This window comes from Musca domestica, unplaced genomic scaffold, assembly GCF_030504385.1.
Source record: "Musca domestica strain aabys unplaced genomic scaffold, Musca_domestica.polishedcontigs.V.1.1 44, whole genome shotgun sequence".
NCBI lineage: Eukaryota > Metazoa > Arthropoda > Insecta > Diptera > Muscidae > Musca > Musca domestica.
The window spans coordinates 3,411,622-3,432,256 of NW_026712334.1; the positions used below are offsets into that span (position 1 = coordinate 3,411,622).

Genomic DNA, 20,635 nt, shown 5'->3' on the forward strand with positions numbered 1-20,635 from the left:
GACATCTAATTGGGAGACAAACAAACTCATCAACAACCATCATAGCCTTATCCTTTTATCCTGTATTTCAGTCATCTCAACAAGGAAGTGCGCGTCGGAGATCAAAAGTGTGCGAACCGCTGTTTATACTAAAAATCTAATAGTGCTGGAAAAAAGAAGTTTGCAAAATATTCAGTCTGCCATAAATTTTATTTGCTCTCATCTCAATTTAATGCATTTATAAATAGTCCCCCGGAATTTTTATTTATAAATAGCATTTGACGCGATACAAGAACAAAATCAACACAGTGAAATTGTCAACAAAAGTCAAGTGAAGATAGGTAATTGAACGGATGCCACAAGCAAGCTGTTAGTATAACAACAATTTAGTGTGGCTAATAAGAAAATTATTGTGCCCATCGGATTGAATGGAAAGCAGGAAATGTTTGTGTGAATAAAGATTTCGAAGAAAAATTCTATTGGCCTCCGCCCTGAAAAAGAGTGTCTCCTACTTTGGCTATATGTATATACCAAACTGCTATATATACAAATATATATGTAGAGCTTGTGTGCGTTGTACGTTCGTGTGTGTTCTTGAACATCCAGGAAAAAGGAGGGAATGTTTCAATTTGTTTTAGTTGATGCGCGTTGAAGAAAGAAGTTGGTCAAAATAAAAGAAAAAAATCAGATAAAGCTCGTTGTAACGTGTGTGCGTGTGTGTGAGATTGTTTTCAAGTAAAAACGTGCAAAGCGACGAATATACAAACGAAAACAAAATTAAATAATATAATCAAAATTGTGTTGAAGGTGTTCGCTGCCAGTACTCAATTCGGACGTCATTGTTTTTAAAGGTTGTTTTGATCGCAATATTCGTTAAAAGAGAAACATGGGTAAGTAGTTGAGCGGGTGGTGGTGGGATTGAAATGCAAAATAGCAGTGCAATATGCATTCGCCAAGTTTTCTATGATTTATTATGTTGTGCCCTGCGGCGTATACTTGTTTATTTATTTATTTGTTATGGTACAGGGTGTGTCGCAAAATAGTTGACAATTTTGCTCGTTTTTTTCACAAAATTGTAAAGGAACAAAAATTTTAATAGACAATTCACACATTTTCCGAATGCAATGAAACTCAAAGAAAATTGTAAGAAGCAAAATTTTTAATAGAGGATTCACACATTTCCAAATGTAATGAAATTCAAACATATTACTTGAAATTCGAACCTTTTCAATTTAAATTCAAAAATTTATTTTGAAATTCAGATAACCCATTGTAATTTAAGTTTCATTTGAAATTTAGAAGGTTTCATTTTTTTTAATCTTGGTATATCTAAATAATTCTCTCAACCAGATCTGATGTGAATATGGAAGTTATCGGATTATTCCTTCTGGTACCTTTAGCACGAGGGGTCAACATTTTGAATAATCGTAAACCTTATAGGTGCGGAAAAGTCTGCGATTTTCTTCAAACTTCGTGTATCTCAATATTTCTATCAACCAAAGATCGATTGTAATTATGGGATATGTCGGTTAACTTCTTCTTGGACCTATACCACAAGAGATTAGCATTTTGATTAACAATTATTTGAATAAATTGAATAAATAAAATTTGGAAATAATTGTTCGATTTTTCTTAAACTTTGCATATTTTGCACACAAAGTGAAGGAAGTACTTGATGGCTGAGGGTATACATCTGTCGACAAATCGCCTGATATTTTTTGCTTGATTTTCAACGTTTTAAACTTGACCTTGACATAAATTTTGTCTAAAAATGTTAGAATGTACCACGTTTTAACTAATCGGATACTTCCTTCGTTAACTATCGTTTCCAAATGTTTTGAAACTAATTTAAATAACACGCATTTTGTACATATCAATGGACATGTAACCTCTGAAGCCATAAGACTTAGGGTATAATAAGAGAATAGTTTTTGTACTTTTCGTCTAAAATACTTAGTGTTTTTACAAAATAATAACTTAGAACACCAAAATTTAAAATTTTTGGCGAAATTAAAAAGAACGTAAACAATACTTACCAAAAAAGTGTGACCGAAACCCGAAACTCTTTTCGGGTTTTGATCTACATAAAAAGTACTACAAAATCCACTTGGAATAGTTTTCACTTGCAATAACTGCAACCAACTTCAGACAGCTGTTAAAATTATTCCAGACACAGCTCATTATATTGTTTACAAGCGTAAAAAAGCATTTTGGTGTGAATTTTCCAGAAAAAAAGTTATTCGTGATGGAATTCAAGCGTGATAGTGTGATTTCTTTATGTTTGGAAAACCACAAGTGGCTATCGTTAGACCATTCCAGCATTTAAATGTGAATAAAACTTTTGTGTCTCGTACCATCGCTCATTACAGTGGTACTGGTAGCGTAGCCCGACGTCAAGGAAGTGGACGGAAGAAAACAAAATCAGCAGAAATGATTTAAAAAGTAAAGAAGCGGCTTGATCGAAACCCGCGTCGCAGTGGCCGAGAAATGGCTCGTGAGCAGAACATATCACAATATTCCATTCGGCAAATATTGAAAAATAAGCTCGGGATAAAGCCATTGAAATTCCAAAAAGTGCAAGACATTACACCGCAACTGGAAGAAAATAGAGCCAAAAGAGCTAAAGAGTTGCTTCGCTTGGCCAAATGTGGTGAACTGCCGAATTGGGTTTTCTCCAATGAGAAAAAATTCGTTGTCCAAATAATCAAACAAAATGATCGTGTTTACTTGAAAATGTGCACCTTTGGATGGTCACCAGAACTCAAGCGCCAGCAATGGTTATTGTGTGGGCCGCCATAACAGCCGATGGTCGCTCTCCGATCGTATTAATCGACCGTGGCATCAGAATAAATGCCGAATATTATCGCGAAAATATTTTGGAGGGTGTATTAAAGATGAAACTACGCACGATGGCACCAAAATCTCCGGATATCAATCCGTTGGACTATTGTGTCTGAAGTATTTTGGAAAGCAAGGATATCACTAAAAATACCAAAGTGTCGATCACCACAAGCAAGCGCTTCGCCGGGTATGGGCTAAAATACCGGAGAGCAACATTCGGACAGCATGTGACGGTTTCATTGGACGTGAAGGCCATAATTCGTGCCAAAGGTGACCAATTCGAACGAATTTAAACTTATTTTAAAATTTAATGCTATTTCCGAATTTTTTTGCTTTAAATCAATAAAATTAAAAAAAAAATGTAAAAATTATGTTTTTTGACTTTGCTCCATTTTTTTTACTCACCATAGAATAGTTCTCTGGTCCCGTTTCAAATGAATATATAGGCATTATTTCAAAACATATAATTTGGCAGCCCTTTACAATGACGAACTTACTCTTTTGCTTTCTCATTCTTGAAACTCTTTCCCTTTTACATTCTCTCAATCCGTATTATTTTGTTTTGTTCTGCTAGTTTTACTTCATTATGGCATTGTTGTTGCCGTCGTTACCGTTATTTATGTTGAGTGAGCTGAGCTGAACTGAGCCTGGGTCGGTTTTGTGTGTTTTTGTTGGCATTCTCTTTGATTTCCTTTTCGTTACACTTGTGATTATCCTTTGCCTTGCTCATTCAACGTCAACTATTTTCAATGTATGCCATAACTACTGACTGATGTTGTTGTTGTCATTATTGTTCTATTCTCTCTGATGTCTTCTTCTTCCTGTTATTGCTCTTGTTTTCCTTTAGTAGTTGTAGTAGTATTTTATTTTGACAATTGTTACCGCATATCCTTGCAAGGATTGCTGCTACTGACGACTGCTTCAGCCAGTCACCGACGTTAACGTCAGCAAAACCAATGCCGTTGTTGGCACGTCGTTGTCCTGGTCGTGTGTAAACACTCCCCAGCTGGTCTCGCAGTGCGTTCGTTGTTCCTCAGTAGTTGCAATTTTTCTATCGCGTTGATAAGTCAGCTGCTGTCTCTCTCTGTAATTGAGTTGGCTGGTGCAGTTGACTCTGGGTGTTGTTTATTTGACACAATATATTTTTTCGGGTAAAAAATATTTGGGCAAAAACGAAAAAGAAAAACAGAACCTTGAAATAAATAATTAAAAAATAAAAATTATAATTTTTAAAATAAAAAACAAATTAATAATAAAAATAAGTATTAATGTGTTTGTGTGTGTGGTTTGTTTTTCCTACATTGCAGATAACATCGAAATGCTTAAAGCTTTATATGATTTTCAAGCCGCCTATCCCAAGACGATTAGCTTCGATGAGGGTGAATATTTTATTTTATATCAGACCTCGGCAAGACAAAGGAACTGGTGGCAAGTGGTCAGCATGAAGGGCAATATTGGCTTTGTGCCCTCCAATTACGTAATGAAAATTAAGGTAAGTCACAAAAAAAAAAAAATAAACAAAAAGATGGGAAAGGAATAAGGGAGGAGACAAATGCAAATGATTGGGGTTAAAAGGAAATACAACTGATAATAACAACAATCATCATTACCAATACCAAATAAGAAATACTACAAAAACAACCACAACAATAACTGAACAAGTGTACTACACACACCTTGTTGGATAATATATACAATGACTTTTCCTCCACCCTAACCCAAATTGCTTGTGAACCAAATATAACGAGAATGCCCCATTTCCAGGAATTATTGTTTTCCCTTGGCCCCCACCCTACCATACCTCTTCGTCTACGGTTTCCATGTAATTTTAGAAATTCAAATATTTGTACAGCTCTTGAATTGATCTCTCATTCTATTTCTTTCATGGCTGAGGTTGAAGTATTCCCCGTTTTCTTTTTTGATAAATTGCTATCATATCACCATGCCATCAACCCACTTTTCTTGTTTTCCATGCGGAATTGTTGGTGGCTTTTTACCTTTAAATCAAAAGCCATTTTTTTTTGGTTTATTTGAAAATATTTATGGTATTTTTTGCTCGTCTTGGCTTTGCCACACACATTCGTAAAAATGCTTTTAAAATTTAATGACCGGTATTGATATCCTGCCAATGATAATAACGATAATATGATGGTGGTCATTGGGTCATTGATTTTAAATGTATGTGCATATGTAACCATAAATATGACAGATAAGGGAAAGTTATCTATGTGTGCCAATCTTTAGAATCGAAAGTTAAAGGACGAAATCTGACAGTGACTGTGATTTAGTGAAAACATAATCACAGATTACCAGATTTTTTATAATCATATAATTGGGGAATATTAAATTCGGCATTAAGCGGGTCAAGATATATGAATCTATTTTCTGAAATATTATATGCTGACATTTTGAAAACTCTATTCCCCAAAAACTTAGAAACTTTATCGTTGATGAAATGTCCCTTTTGGAATTTTTTAATAAACTCAGAAAAAGCAATTATTCCCAAAGGATTTTTTTTGCATCATAAATTTCCACAGTGTATCACTGTGTGGTCAAAACCAGTGTATCACTGGGTGGTCCAGACGAAAGAGATGGAGCTGATCTATAACTATATAATATATGGGATAAAAATGGTACTTTTTGAAACCCTCAAATGTTTGGAAAGTCGAACTATGTGGATTCTAATGGAACTACAAGTATAAGGATGGGGTCGGACTGGGGGCTTGGAAATGTGAACTAAAGAGTGGATAAAATTGTATGAACTATGAACTAATACCTATTATCAATAAAAATTTAATATTGGTATCGAAAATTTACAATATCGGTCCACTCCATCAAGTACCTCCCCCACAAGGGGACAAAATTTTCAATAATTTTAACTCTTATAAAATGTGATGTAAGAGTCCAGACCCAATGTCTGGCGCGAATTTGGTTGAATATGAAAAAATCTATTCAATTTGCTCTGATATTACATATATGGTGAGCAATTCCCGTACATCGGATGAAGATGTATATCGAAGCTATGAAATGTTCTGTATGATGTTCTGTATGAAATATCATTGTTGTGGAGGGCAAATTTATCACATGTGAGTGATTTTAACACCAAATCGAATGAAACATATATATAGGAGCTATAGCTATATCTGATTCCGTCGGATGTACGAAAATTCAGTCCATTTGGGCTGATATTGGTCATTTGGTGCACAGCAAACCTGATATTGAATAATGATATATATGGGAGCTATATTCTAGTCTGATCCGATCTCGATAACATTTGACAAAGGTAATTTTGAGCTCCATTAGTTATCTGGTACCAAAAATCATTGTTGTGGAGTACATATTACGCATGTGAGGGTTTTAAAATCCCAAATCGGATGAAACATACATCTGAACCGATTTTTGAATTACTTGTTTCTGTGACGAATTCATTCATAATTTCCGAAAGTAAGAAAATTTGGGCTGATATTAGACATTTGGTGCTCAAAAAACCTGATATCTTATAAAGATATATATGGGAGCTATATCCGAATCTGATTACGCATGTGAGGGTCTTAAAACCCCAAAACGGCTGAAACAACAAAATTAAATTTGATGTACTTGCTTCTAGACTTATTTCGGTCATTTGAATTGATATTGGCCATTTGGTGCACAATTAACCCGAAATCGGTTGGATATATTGAGCTATATTGAATTGTGAACCGATTCTCACCAATTTAAATAGGGTTCCTATTCCATGTTACAAATAAATGCAGAAAGACATAATACCCTTACCACTATGTGGTGTAGGGTATAAAAACCTATTTATAAAACACCTTCTGTGAATATTCCTCATGATTACAACTTCTATAGGACTTTTGAAGATAGAAAACTATCTATGGTCGGCCCTGCACGGCTATAGCCTTTGCTCATTTGTTTATGTATAAAATATTTTTTTGGTTTTCTTCAAACTGATTTCCTTCTATGGTTTATTTCGAATATTTTCATTATATTCATAATATTCTGTTTGTGCGAATAGAATATTCTTTAGATTCTTTGAATATCTTTAATTAGTAACTTGTAGATATAAGACCTTCGATGGGTCTTCAATAGCTCGCTGTCATTTTATGTTTCTTTCGCAGAAATCGTTTATATGCATTTTTAATGATTTCGAAATATTTAATTCGACATCACTTCGACATCAATTCAGGTGATTTGGGCTGATATTGAACATTTAGTGCACAGTTAACCTGAAATCGATAGAATAATGTGAAGAGTATGCTATGCTATGCTATATCCAAATCTGAACAGATTTCGATAAAATTAAAATCGACTATTTTTGGGCTTTATCTGATATCTGGTACCAAATATCATTCCTGTGAAGAGTATATTACGAATGTAAGGGACTTAAAGAGCAAATCGGATGAAACATATATATGGGAGCTAGAGCTATATCTGAACCGATTTTTACTAAAATTTTTGTACTTGCTTATAGGCTGGTTTCGCTCGGATTTGCCAAAATTGATGCTATTACGGCCATTTGGTGGTTTATCACCCGAAATCGGATGAAGATATATATGGGAGCTATATCCACATCTGAACCGATTTCGATAAAATTTAAAACAGCTATTCCTGTTCTCCATCTAATACCTGGTACCAAATATCACAGTTGTGGAGTGAATAATACAAATGTAAGGGACTAAAACACTACATCGGATGAAACATATATATGGTTGCTATATCTATATCTGAACCGATTTTCACTAAATTTGATATACTTGCTTCTAGGCTGAATTTGGTCCGATGTACTAAAATTCAGTCCATTTGGACTTATATCGGCCATTTGGTGCACAATTAACCCGAAATCGGATAAAGATATATATGGGAGCTATATCCAAATCTGAACCGATTTCGAAAAAATTACAAACAGCTATTTCTGGGCTGTATCTTATATCTGGTACCAAATATCATTCTTGTGGAGTGCATATTACGAATGTGAGAGACTTAAACACCAAATCGGATAAAACATATATATGAGAGCTATAGCTGTTTCTGAACCGATTTTCTCCAAATTTGTTGTATTTGCTTTAAGGCTAATCTCGGTCACATGTGCCAAAATTCGGGCCATTTGGGCTGATATTGGCCATTTGGTGGTCAATTAACCCGAAATCGGATGAAGATATATATGGGAGCTATATCCAAATCTGAACCGATTTCGATAAAATTTAAAATAGGTATTTCTGTGCACCATCTAATACCTGGTACCAAATATCACGGTTGTGGAGTGCATAGTTGGAATGTGAGGGACTTAAAGATCAAATCGGATGAAAGATATATATATGGGAGCTATAGCTGTATCTGAACCGATTTCCAAATTTGATATACTTGCTTCTAGGCCGATCTCGGTTGGGTGTGCCAAAATTCAGGTAATTTGGACTGATAGTGGACATTTGGTGCACATTTAACCCGTAGTCGGATGAAGATATATATGGGAGCTATATCTAAATTTGATCCGATTCTCACCAATTTCAATAGGGTTCGTCCTTGGGCCAAAAAAATATTGGTTATAAAATTTCGTCTCAATCGGATAATAAATGCGAACTGCATTTTGTTCACAAGAATACATGGACAGACGGACGGACAGACGGACTGACATGAATAAATCGACTCAGAAAGTGATTCTATGAAGGTTCTCAAAAGTAACTATGGGTCTATCTCGTTTCTTTCTCCATGTTACAAACAAATGCACAAAGACATAATACCCTTACCACTATGTGGTGTAGGGTATAAAAAAAATGTTACACCCTTGACCAAGATCCTACCAGGAGATATGCTAATAGCTTAAGGTACCATTAAATGTGTTTTCCATTTAATCACATTTCGCGGAATTCCATGGCAATTATTTCGCATCTGGTGTGTCCATTGCATGCTATGGCTTTCTCTCATTCACATATTCCCGTAGGAGACCTACTAGACAATAATGGCGAATAAATTGACCCTCTTTTGGGAAGGGGAGGCGAGTCTACCGTAGAAAAACTGAAGTTATTCATTAATAAATCAGACGTGAACACACATTCCACCATACTCACCAACCAACCGACCAACCAGCCAACAAAACAGTTGTTTATCATTATTAAAGTGCAACAGAAAACACCAACAACAACGAAAATGAAAAACTTTAATTGTTATTTACTACTGCAAACAAAAAACGGCACTCAAAAGCCCCAAAACCATTATCAAACCAAAAAGCCGTGTGTTAGCCGTTATATGAGATGGACGGACGGACGGACGACCGTCCACGACACGACAACAGAGCGCAGTGCTACAAAATAACCCCAATTGTGTCAGCCACAAAATGAACAAAAAAGGACTTTTTTAACATGCCACTAGTCACAGAACAAAACGAATGACAAGCAGCATGCACAGGCTCACACACACACACGTTGTCGGAACGACGGGCGAACAAAACTATTTTGAAAGTAAAAGTTTGGGTTTTTGTTCGCCTTTTAAATCATTTTCATCACATCACATCACATTGGCATATAGACTCAAAGAAAAATGAGCGTTGGAAAATAGAGATGATAGAAAGACAACCAGTAAAATATTTGGAAGATGTATGAGCCGAATGTTCCATTACAAGGCAATGTAAAATTATCAGCAGGCGGAAAATAATGGTATATTCCTTGAGAACTTACGAAGCAATGGAAAATATTTTTCAAATTACCAATTAATGAGTAACATTAGGGCTGTACGTCCGACCAAAAAACTGAAGATTCATTGAGTTTGAGACCCGATGTAATCAAACGAAACAGAAAAAACCAGTAAAGAAAGTCTTAAAGTCGGGCGGGCCGACTTTATAATACCCTACACCACTTTGCTAATCTAGTAGAGCTGCGCACAACAATTAAAAGTTTTTAAGCCGAAGCATGTGTATCTTTTAAATTCGGACTTGTATTACCCATTTGGTGCAAAATTAATTTGAAATCAGATAAAGATATATATGGGAACTATATCCAAACCGAACCGAACCGATCTCGATAAAATTTGGCAAAGATATTTTTGAGCTGTATTTGATATATTTCCCTGAATATCGTTGTTACGGAGTGCATATTACGGCTGTAGGTAACAAATACAACAAATCGGATGAACAATATATATGGGAGTTATAGCTATATCTGAACCGATCTTCACCAAATTTGGCATACTAGCTCTAGACTCAATTCGGTCGTAAGTGCCAAATTTCATCCAATTTGGGCAAATATTAGACGTTTGGTGCACAATAAAGGTAAATCGGACGAAGTTATATATGGGAGCTATATCTAAATCTGAACCGATCTCGATAAAATTTAGCAAATGTATTTCGGAGCAGTATTTGGTACATTTCCACAACTATTGTTGTTACAGAGTGCATATTACGGCTGCGGAGGACAAAAATAACAAATCGGATGAACAATATATATGGGAGCTATATCCAAATCTGAACCGATTTCGATCAAATTTGACATACTTATTTTCTTAAATCGGACGAAGTTATATATGGGAGCTATATCTCAATCTGAACCGATCTCGATAAAATTTAGCAAATGTATTTCGGAGCTGTATTTGGTAGATTTCCACAACTATTGCTGTTACAGAGTGCATATTACGGCTGCGGAGGACGATTTCGATCAAATTTGACATACTTATTTTCAGGTCCAATCTGATCGTACGTGCAAAATTCCATACTATTCGGACTGATATTACACGTTTGGTGCACAATAAAATGCAAATCGGACAAAGATATATATGGGAGCTATATCTAAATTTTGACCGATTATCTCCAATTTCAATAGGGTTTGTCCTTGGACCAAACAAATGATCTGTGCAAAATTTCATCTGGATAGGATAATAAATGCGACCTGTACTTTGTTTACAAAAATACATGGACAGACGGACGGACGGACGAACGGACATGCATAAATCGACTCAGAATGTGATTCTATGCAGATCATCAAAAGGAACTATGGGTCTATCTCGTTTCCTTTTGCCTGTTACAAACAAATGCACAAAGACATAATACCCTTACCACCTTGTGGTGTAGGGTATAATAATTAAGTACGTTGAGTTGATGTGTATGTAACACTTTTAACAGACCCTTATTGGCATAGATCTAGCTTGTTTTACCACAAATCATAACGTTGCTATTTCAATAACAGATGTAGAATAGAAAAGTGTATTCTTAAAGTAAAACAAATGCGTTTCGTACCCTATGGAAGGCATATTACGTTTATAACTCATCAAAATAATTATTTAAGACCCACCCAAGTGTATATATTCCAGATCAACGTAAAATACTATATCGTGGCTAAAACATATCCATCTGTCAGTGTAGCCTCTCAATATAAGGAACCTCGATGATTGTTGCTGCTCTTTAGATCGCAATTGTTTGAAATTTATGGTAAGTTAATTGGAAAATAGTTACGATTTGCAAAAATTAGTTAGAAAAATCATTATTTGCAAATTGAAATATTTGATATTACGACAAGAAAATTTTATTTCCTTTGTAGAGAAAATTTCTTGAAAGGCTTACTATCTATAGAATACCGTATACAACCATTTAAAGGGCATTATTTCCATTAAACAATTGTTGAAAAATCATCCTTCTTTTAAAAGACCCATTTAATGGATTTTTTATGAAAGGGTCTTCTGTCCATAGAAAACTACTTTTAAAAGTCTTTGATAGGAAACCTTTAAACGGTTTCTACAAAAGTCCATGTGAAAGGGATTCTTCTATCCAATTCTATAAAATACCAATTGAAGGGAAGAGGAGAATTCTATCTATCGAAGACCCATTCATAGTAGATTGAAAAGTCTTCACATATATACAGGGTGGGAATAAAAAAACTGCAACAAAATCAAACGCCATAATTTTAACATTTTTTTTTTTAATTTTATTGAATGAAAGCAAAAAATGTCGAAAATAGCATCAAATTTTAGAATAAGTTTAGATTTATTCGAATTGGTGACCTTTGGCACGAACTATGGCATTCAAACGGGCAATGAAACCGTCACACGCTGCCCGAATGTTGCTATGTGATATTTTGGCACATTCCCGGCGAAGCGCTTGCTTGAGTTGATCGACATTTTGGTATTTTTTAGAGCCAACCTTGCTTCCAAAATACTCCAGACACAATAGTCCAACGGATTGGTATCCGGAGATTTTGGTGGTCATTGTGCCCTGGAAATCAAGCGATGAACCTCATTTTGTAACTCATCTTGGGTGGCGCATGCTGAGTACGATGGTACTGAGTCCTTTTGGAATGTTCAAGGTCTGCGGCCAAAATGTTTACTTGCACAACACCCTCCAGAATATTTTCACGATTATATTCGGCATTTATTCTGATGCCACGGTCGATTAATACAAGCGGAGAGCGACCATCGGCTGTTATGGCGGCTCACACCATCACCATGGCCGGCGCTTGAGTTCTGGTGGCCAACCGAAGGTGCTGAACCCTTTGGCAAGTAACCGCGATCATTTTGTTGTTTACAAACTCATGGGAGAAAACCAAATTCGGCAGTTCAACACTTTCAGCCAAGCGAAGCAACTCTTTAGCTCTTTTGAGTCTATTTTCTTTCTGTTGCGATGTAAGTACTTGCACTTTTTGGAATTTCAATGGCTATACACCGAACTCATTTTTCAATATTTGCCGAATGGAATGTTGCGATATGTTCAGCTCACGGGCCATTTTTCGGCCACTGCGACGCGGGTTTCCATCAAGTCGCTTCTTTACTTTTCGAACGATTTCTGCTGATGTTGCTATTTTCTTTCTTTCAAGTTGTTTGCTCTATCCGTTCACAGAAATATTACCATTTTAGAACTTTTCGAAACCTTACAGTTCGAATTTCCAAAAACCCTTTGTACGTCTATCCTGCACTCCATCAGTGACTCTCATTTCAAATTCTAGCTCATTCCGTTTGTCCAATACAAAGTATCCAATTTTTAAGAAATTTTAGTACTTTCTTACCTTTTTAGTTCGAATTTCCAAAAACCCAGCTTTATCATACGGCTACGCACCAAGATTGGCCCTTGTGCAAAAGCTAAGATTCTTGTTTCTGCCGTTTCGTCTGGGCGTTGTTATTCAGTCATTTCACTAATTTTTTTATATATATAGATGGGGGTTGTACCAGTTCTCCTTAGAGACGAATCGGATAAATTTTGATAATTGTTAAGAAGTTCAAATAAACTTGCACACAGTTTTTTCTCTGGTCCCAAGAGTGCCATAAATTTTATAAACATGTGACCTAAAAAGTGGTCTTTCAATGAAGTGCCACAAAAAACGACCGAACTACAACAACAATAGCATTATGAAAATCCTACTACTAAACTAAACTAAAACTAAAAAAAACTAAACTACTAAATCACTTAATTGTCAAATGCACTCTTCACAAAACACTCTCTCAAATAGACCTGAAGACAACTATGCTGCGGAGTAGATTTTATCCATCCTTAGGATTATGGGCAACAGAAACAAATAGAAGAAACAAATAAAAAAAAAAAGACGAACAACGTGAATGATGGAATGATTGTCAAATGTTGACAGAATGTTGAAATTTGTTGAAATTTGTTTTGCATACAAACTAAACTAACCTCCTCGGCGTTCTTGGCTCGTCTATTGCACTTCCTTGCCTAAACAAAAGAAACGAAAGGACAAATTGTTGTTGCCGGGCCACAGCGGTCACATAAAATTGCTAGAGTAAAAATAAAATGTCACAACCTCCTCCTCCTCTCACTTTTATGTCCAACAAATAAAATCTGTTTTATTATTCAGTGTTGATTTCAGAGGTGGTTATTTGATTATTGGAGGCCCATAGAAATCATGATTCAATTCTCTTTTCTTTTCTTTTCTTTTCTTTAATAAGGCAGCTCCGTGTGTTCCAAACCATGAGAGGACACCTAAAGAAAAAAAATATGTCAATAACCTTAAACTAAGATTTCGTCTGCACCTTAAAGCAGCCCCTAAGAAATTTATTCAAGTGGAGGTTCACTCAAGCAGTCGTTGCACACAAATGTCGTCATGCCTCATCGTCTCATCATTAGAATTTCCACCATTCGTAGACAAGGACAAAATGTCAAGTGGGAAGTAATTTGATTTTTGATATGCGAAAAATTTAATTTGTTTAGGTTAGCTGTTGGGGTGAGATGTGGGGTGTGTTTTGATATAAGTGAGATTTTAAAGAAAAATTGTATAGAAAATTTGGCTAAAAATTCCATCAGACGAACATCGACAAAAGTAAATGGAAGAAAATATGTACAAAAGTACCTAGCAAATACTTGGGCGTTCAGTGAGACGAATAACCCATTATAAGGTAATATAAACGAATTACCTTCTGTATGACCAGTAGAATGAAAACATAGTGTAATTCCTAACAAAAATTACAAAGCAAAGGTACTTTATTTTCTTATTACCAAGTACCAATGAGTACCATCGGCATATAATGTGCGCCTCCGACCACAAAATCGAAGGTTGTGAGTTCGAGACTCGTAGTCTGCAAAGGATGAAAAAAATCGGCTTCTTTGGTATTAGTTCACTGTGAGTATGTAGCTGTTAGATATGGAGGAAGATTTGGAAATGCGAAGGAAATAGTGTTTGAAAAGTACTAATGGTACTAATGTTGGCATATGGCCCATTCCCCGACCGAAGGTGCACATTTTCAGCTGACCTCTTTGGCACGTAAACACAATCATTTTGTTTGTTTACAAACTGCTGGGCAACGGATGTTTTCACATCGGAGAAAACCAAATTCGGCAGTTCACCACTTTCGGCCAAGCGAAGCAACTCTATAGCTCTTTTCAGTCTTTTAAGTCTTCAGCTCACGATCCATTTTTCGGCCACTGCGACGCGGGATTCGATCAAGTCGCTTCATTACTTTTCGAACCATTTCTGCTGATGTTGCTGTTTTCTTCCGTCCATTTCCTTGATGTCGAGCTACGGTAACAAGCGATGGTACGAGACACAAAATATTTATTCCCAGTTAAATCACACTATCACGCTTGAATTCCATCACAATTAACTTTTATTCTGGAAAATTCTCACCAAAACGCTTTTGTACGCTTGTAAACAATATAATAGGCTGTCACTGGAATAATTTTAACAGCTGTCGGACGAGTGACTTAGAAATGATGAGCAGTCTAAAGATGGTTGCAGTTTTTTTTTATCTCACCCTGTATTGAAGGAAAATAGCTGGACTCCAGCGTTCAGATAATGAAATTGAAATGTGACTTGTACAATGCACGAAAAGAGCGGAATTTTGTAGAAACTGAAGTAGAATTATAAATTTTGGTGTAAGGGTCACAGTGGTTGTTTGTTGGACTTAGACAGTGCAGTTTTTGGAAATGCGAACCAGAAAAGCACTAGAACTGTAAATATTTGTATAGGGATCACTGTGATCTTAGAGTATTTATATAGGGAAATGTTTTTCGAAATTCGTACTAGAAGGGAGTGTAAAAGATTTAGACAATGGGTGCATTTGGAAAAGAAAAGTAGTTGAATAAAAATGTTTCGTATAAGGATATAAATATTTCCCATGTTCGCGAACGAAGTGGCGTGTATATTTCCTTCCTAAATTCGGTAATGGGTTCTAGACCCGGTGGCAGCACATTGTGTATTTAAATCCAAGATTTCCTATAGCCTCTATAGCAGTACCTCCCGATATACCGTGTTTTGTTAATTTAATCACATTTTTCACGGAATTGTTCTAAACCGAAATTGTTCTACCTCTGTTTTTATTATAGCGCCCATTTAACTGTACCTTCGGATATTCGGTATTTTGGTGATTGATGTCACATTTTCTATCGAATTTGTCTCAAAATTGAAAGTTATTTATTTATTTAAATTCATTCATGTAATAAAAGCCTCTAAAGCCAAAAACATTACGTTATAATAAGTTCTGAGCAAACTAAAATTATTACATATATAATCAATAATATATATATGTATGTTATATGTGTTATATGGGGAATATTGAAAAACGTATGTAAAATGTTCTGCAATGTTCTGTGGTTCGTACGAAGAACATTTTACATACGTTTTTCTATATTCCCCATATAACGGTACCTCATCTAATCCCAGAAAATCATTGGAAGGATTTCATATCTTCAGTATTCCATTTTAGGATATTAGGCTATTTAAATGAGTTTTTTTCGATAACTTACCATTTCTAGGGTCTTCTTTGTGACATGTGATGAGACTTCTTTCCATAGAAGGACATGTGAACGGTCTATGGAAGGACATATGAAAGGTCTGTGAAATGCCATTTCATCTGCATCCTACTTATCCTTCATTTGATAAAAGGAGTCTATAGAAGGTCATCTAAATGTTCCCCTATCTATAGACGACCTTTTCAAGGACCTTCAATTTATGAAATATCTTTAAAAGACTCTTTATTCTATAAAATATTCTTTGAGGGCTCTGCTATCAAATGAGGGAATTTAAAGGAACTTCCATTTATTTACATAATGCCACCTAAAGGATTTTCTATTTAAAGAAGGTTTTCTTATATAAAAGAACAATCAAATGGTCTCCTCGAAGACGCGTTTAAAGAATATTCTGCTATATTAGGTCATCTAGATACACGCAATCTATTGAAGGACATGGAAATGTTTTCTATTAATGAAAGACCAGGAAGGTTTTTCTATCTATAGAGGGCAATTTAAGGGGTCCTCCATTTTCCATGCCACCTTAAGAATCATCTATTTCCAAAATTTCTCTTTCTATGAAACTGTTCTTCAGGTTTTTCATTTTTAAAACTATTATTTAAATAACCTTCTGTCTATAGAATGTCCTTTCGTTTTGTAGTTGACAATTTGAGGTGCTTCCATATATAGAAGGCCATCTGAGGGATTGTTTTCTAAAGAATAACCTTTAAAAGCACTTCTGTCTAAAGAGGGCAATTTAAAGTGCCTTCCATCTAGAAATAAAGGATCAATTTTAAAGAAGTTCTTCTTCTATAAAGCCTATTGGAGGGGTTTTCTATACACAGGAGGTCTATTAAATGTGAATACATTGATAAAAAAAGGCCTACCACTGAGAACCATGTGAAGCGTCTTCTACCTGTAGAGACCGTTTAAGGGCAATAAAATGAAATTTAAAAGGTCCTCTATCTAAAGAAGATTATTTGAAAAATATGTTTATAACCTTTTAAATTTATTGGTAAATCAAAAAATATTTGGTTTACATAACCTTGTAATGGGGTTTTCCAAGATAGAAGACATTTTTCATGTCGTCTTTCCTCGGAACCTTATTTCTGAATATGTTTCCTATATAAAAAATAAGAGATCCTCTAAAGAAGGCTCTTTTAAGGATTTTTCTTATTTGTGTATAGCAATCTATTGGTAAATCGAAAAGCAAATGGTTTACATTACCTTGTAATGGGTTTTTGGCGGATATATGGCAATTCTCATGTCGTATTTTCCTTGCAACCACATTTCAGACATTTTATTCCTATATAAAAAGGACAATTAAAAGTGGCTTCTAAAAGAGAAAAAAAAAATTAAAAATAAACTACATTGCCCCAACATATGTATACCGCCTTCCAAATAGCCACTAAACAAATTATTGGAATTGGGCCATATAAATTCAACAATTTACAAAGATCTTGTTTAAATATTCGTTCTGTGCACCAACCAAAGTACACATGTTGCAGTTTGTTGCCTTTTTGGGTTAAAAATCTATCCATTAAATAGCAGACAAATAGACAGACCAACAGACAAACCGACAGACAGACAGATAGAAAGGCAATGCAAGGACGACCCAAACTTAAAATGCTGCAGGGCATCAGAAACACCGCATCGTGGTGCCAGAAACCAATGATCCCATTTCAATGAAAAGATGCGTCTGTCCCAACACGAAGGGGCACATGCCTTAGGCAGACATGCAACGTACAACTACAACCAAGCTTAAAACCGAACCTCAACAAAAAATCCTTTGAATTTGTTTAGGTGGTCTTTGGATTTTAGGTCCTTTGCATCAAATGCAGGAATATATATGGGGAGTAATCGGAAAAGACACTCAACTATTTGTTGGCTGGCTGGTAGTTGCTTTTGATGATGCTTTTTTAAATGTGTTACAACAGTCCCAAGGAACAAAGAAAAGTGGAGGATGAAGGAGAAAAACAAAGGTTTGTGATTACAATAAAAAATATCCATACATATGCATGTTCTGGCATTCGTTAACAAGCCATTTACAAGCTTTTCAGGGGACTTTTAGCCTGATTTCTTGGTGTTTGATGTGAATAAATTTAATTCTAAATTGTCCTACAAAAGTTTTTACAACAATTTTACATGGTTGCCAAAATATATAGATGTGTTAAAAATTGTTAACCTGAACTAGAGTAGGGTTTTGCTTATCCTTCGATGTCAATTTTCAAAAAGCAGTAGACGTGTCTTCTACTTTTAGTTCTAATTTCATAATTCAGTCGGCTATCAATATAATTTTTATACCCTACACCACAAGGTGTTCAGGGTATTATTTCTTTGTGCACTTGTTCGTAAAAAGTAAAATGAAACGAGATAGACCCATAGTTCCTTTCGATATTGACCGATCCAGATGAAATTTTGCACACGTAATTCGTTTGACCCAAGAACGAACCCTATTGAAATTGGAGATACTCAAAACTTAGATATAACTCCTACATATCTTCGTCCGATTTGCCTTTTATTGTGCACCAAACGTGTAATATCAGCGCAAATAGTATAGAATTTTGCACATACGACCAAATTCAGCCTGGAAATAAGTATGCCAAATATTATCGAAATCGGTTCAGATATAGCTATAGCTCAAATCAAATCATCAAACGTCCAAATGTGATGGAATTTGGCAATTACGACCAAATTGAGCCTAGAAACAAGTATGTCAAATTCAGTGAAAATCGGTTCAGATATAGCTATGGCCCCCATATATATTGTTCATTCGATTATAAATACGAACTTCGTAACAACGATATTCGGGGAAATATATCAAATACAGCTCAGAAATACCTTCGACAATCGAGATTGGTTCAGATTTGGATATAGCTCCCATATATATCTTTATCGAATTTCAAGAAAATTGTGCACCAAATATATTAACATGTAAGACCGAAATGAAAATGCACAAATGCCTCGGCAAATTTAGTTGAAATCAATTCAGAGGAGGATATTCCTCTTACATATTAGTTGCTTGGGACTTTACCTTATAATTATTATAATCATATCATAAAAACGATTATTTGTATTTGTGAAGCTCTATGCAAATATGCAAAGGGAAGTAGGATACCACTTCGGGTACGCCCGACTTTTAGACTTTTTGCAAAGAAAATATTCTAAAATTACAATTAATTCTCTTCTCCAGAAAAAAAGTGCCACAAAATTTCTCCCTTATCCAATTGTAGCAAAATAATTGTTCTCCATTTGTAGCCGACAAACGGAAGTCCAAATTTCCTTTTATTTTCCTGCACAACCTTGTATATGATTGAAGAATGAATATGTATGAAGTAGCTTTTCCATTATAGTTCTTGAGTTTTTTTTCTTTTTTTCAGTGGCTTGTTTCATGCCAGATTTGCTGCCAATAGGGAATTTTCAGGCTTCTGTTTTTATGGTTTTTTTATTATCACTCTGTGTATGATTTCATCTGCATTTTCTTTGGCTTCCTTTTTTCCAAGCCCCATCCTTTCAGTAATTATACATGACGATGAGTATGGCTGTAAAGATGTGATTCGTAAGTATGGCACACCTACACCCATCCATCGTATACACAACAAGATGTTCAACATCATCGTGACCATGTTATGTGTCGTCCTGCTGCTGTTAAGAGTCTAAAGAGGACAAGCATATAGCCTCACATACATGATCCTGTTCGGTGAAACTGACAACGGCCAGTATATTTTTGAAAATATACCAAATGCACTCCACATATGTTCGCACAGTACTGTGAAATAGAATGAGATGTTTGAAATAGTTTTTAAAATTTTCGAGAGCTGAAAATATTGCCATAAATGAAAATTTTATATATATAATTTTTTTTTTATTTTTTGTTTTGGACTAAAATGTTCTGTAGCTTTATTTTTGTTTAAGACCCTATTAGACACTTTCGTGGAAAGCTCTTATCTTTTTTTTTCGAAATTTTCGTATTAAGATTCCTCGGAATGCGTACATTTTAGCTATATTATGTCTTCGGTAATATTAGAGATTAAGAAATATTTTGGTCGACATTTTTAACCCTCAAGGGAGTAAGAAAAGAAATCTTTTTGGTCCTTTTGAATAAAAATATTGTACAAATTATTTCTACTATAGGTCCTAGAAGATCTCAAGAGTCTAGGATTGAAGTCGTGTTTTTTTAGTTTGTGCAGAAATCTTCAACGAAGCATCATTTTAGAAGGATGAAGTCAAAGACCAAAATATTCTCAATCAAATTTCACTATAACTTACAAAAGGAAGGAAATCTATTATTGGATCAAATAAAAATAAAGACGAATATATTCCCTAATATTTATACCCTCCACTGTAGTATAGAGGGTATGTTAAGTCCGTCATTGATCCGTTGGATCAATTTTCACAAAAAAACCGAATATATTCCCCAATTTTATACCCTCCACTGTAGTATGGAGGGTATATTAAGTTTGTTATTTCGTTTATTACCCCTCGAAATATTAATTGTAGAAGCCACAAAGCATATATATATATTCTTGATCAGCATACATTTTATGTGAATTTAGCGATGTTCGTCTGTCTGTCCGTCTGTAAAAGACACACTAGCTTCCAAGCGAAAGGAAGGTCTGCAGGAATTTTCGTACTGAATAGGTCCACATGATACAGCCCGCACAT

The 20,635-nt window shown here is 35.2% G+C and overlaps 1 protein-coding gene across 2 annotated transcripts in view; it reads left to right on the plus strand.

Moving 5' to 3' along the window:
* LOC101896523 (NCK-interacting protein with SH3 domain) overlaps positions 1 to 20,635 on the plus strand; it is a 37,658-nt gene continuing 17,023 nt past the window's right edge. Inside the window, exons 1-2 of one of the 2 annotated variants that reach the window (XM_005182915.4) lie at positions 1 to 869; positions 4,128 to 4,312. In XM_005182915.4, coding sequence (XP_005182972.1) covers positions 866 to 869; positions 4,128 to 4,312 — 189 coding nt within the window. In that variant the 5' untranslated portion in view covers positions 1 to 865. Of the gene's footprint in view, positions 870 to 3,886; positions 3,972 to 4,127; positions 4,313 to 20,635 lie in introns of those variants that run through there. The other variant, XM_005182916.4, reaches the window with a different exon arrangement.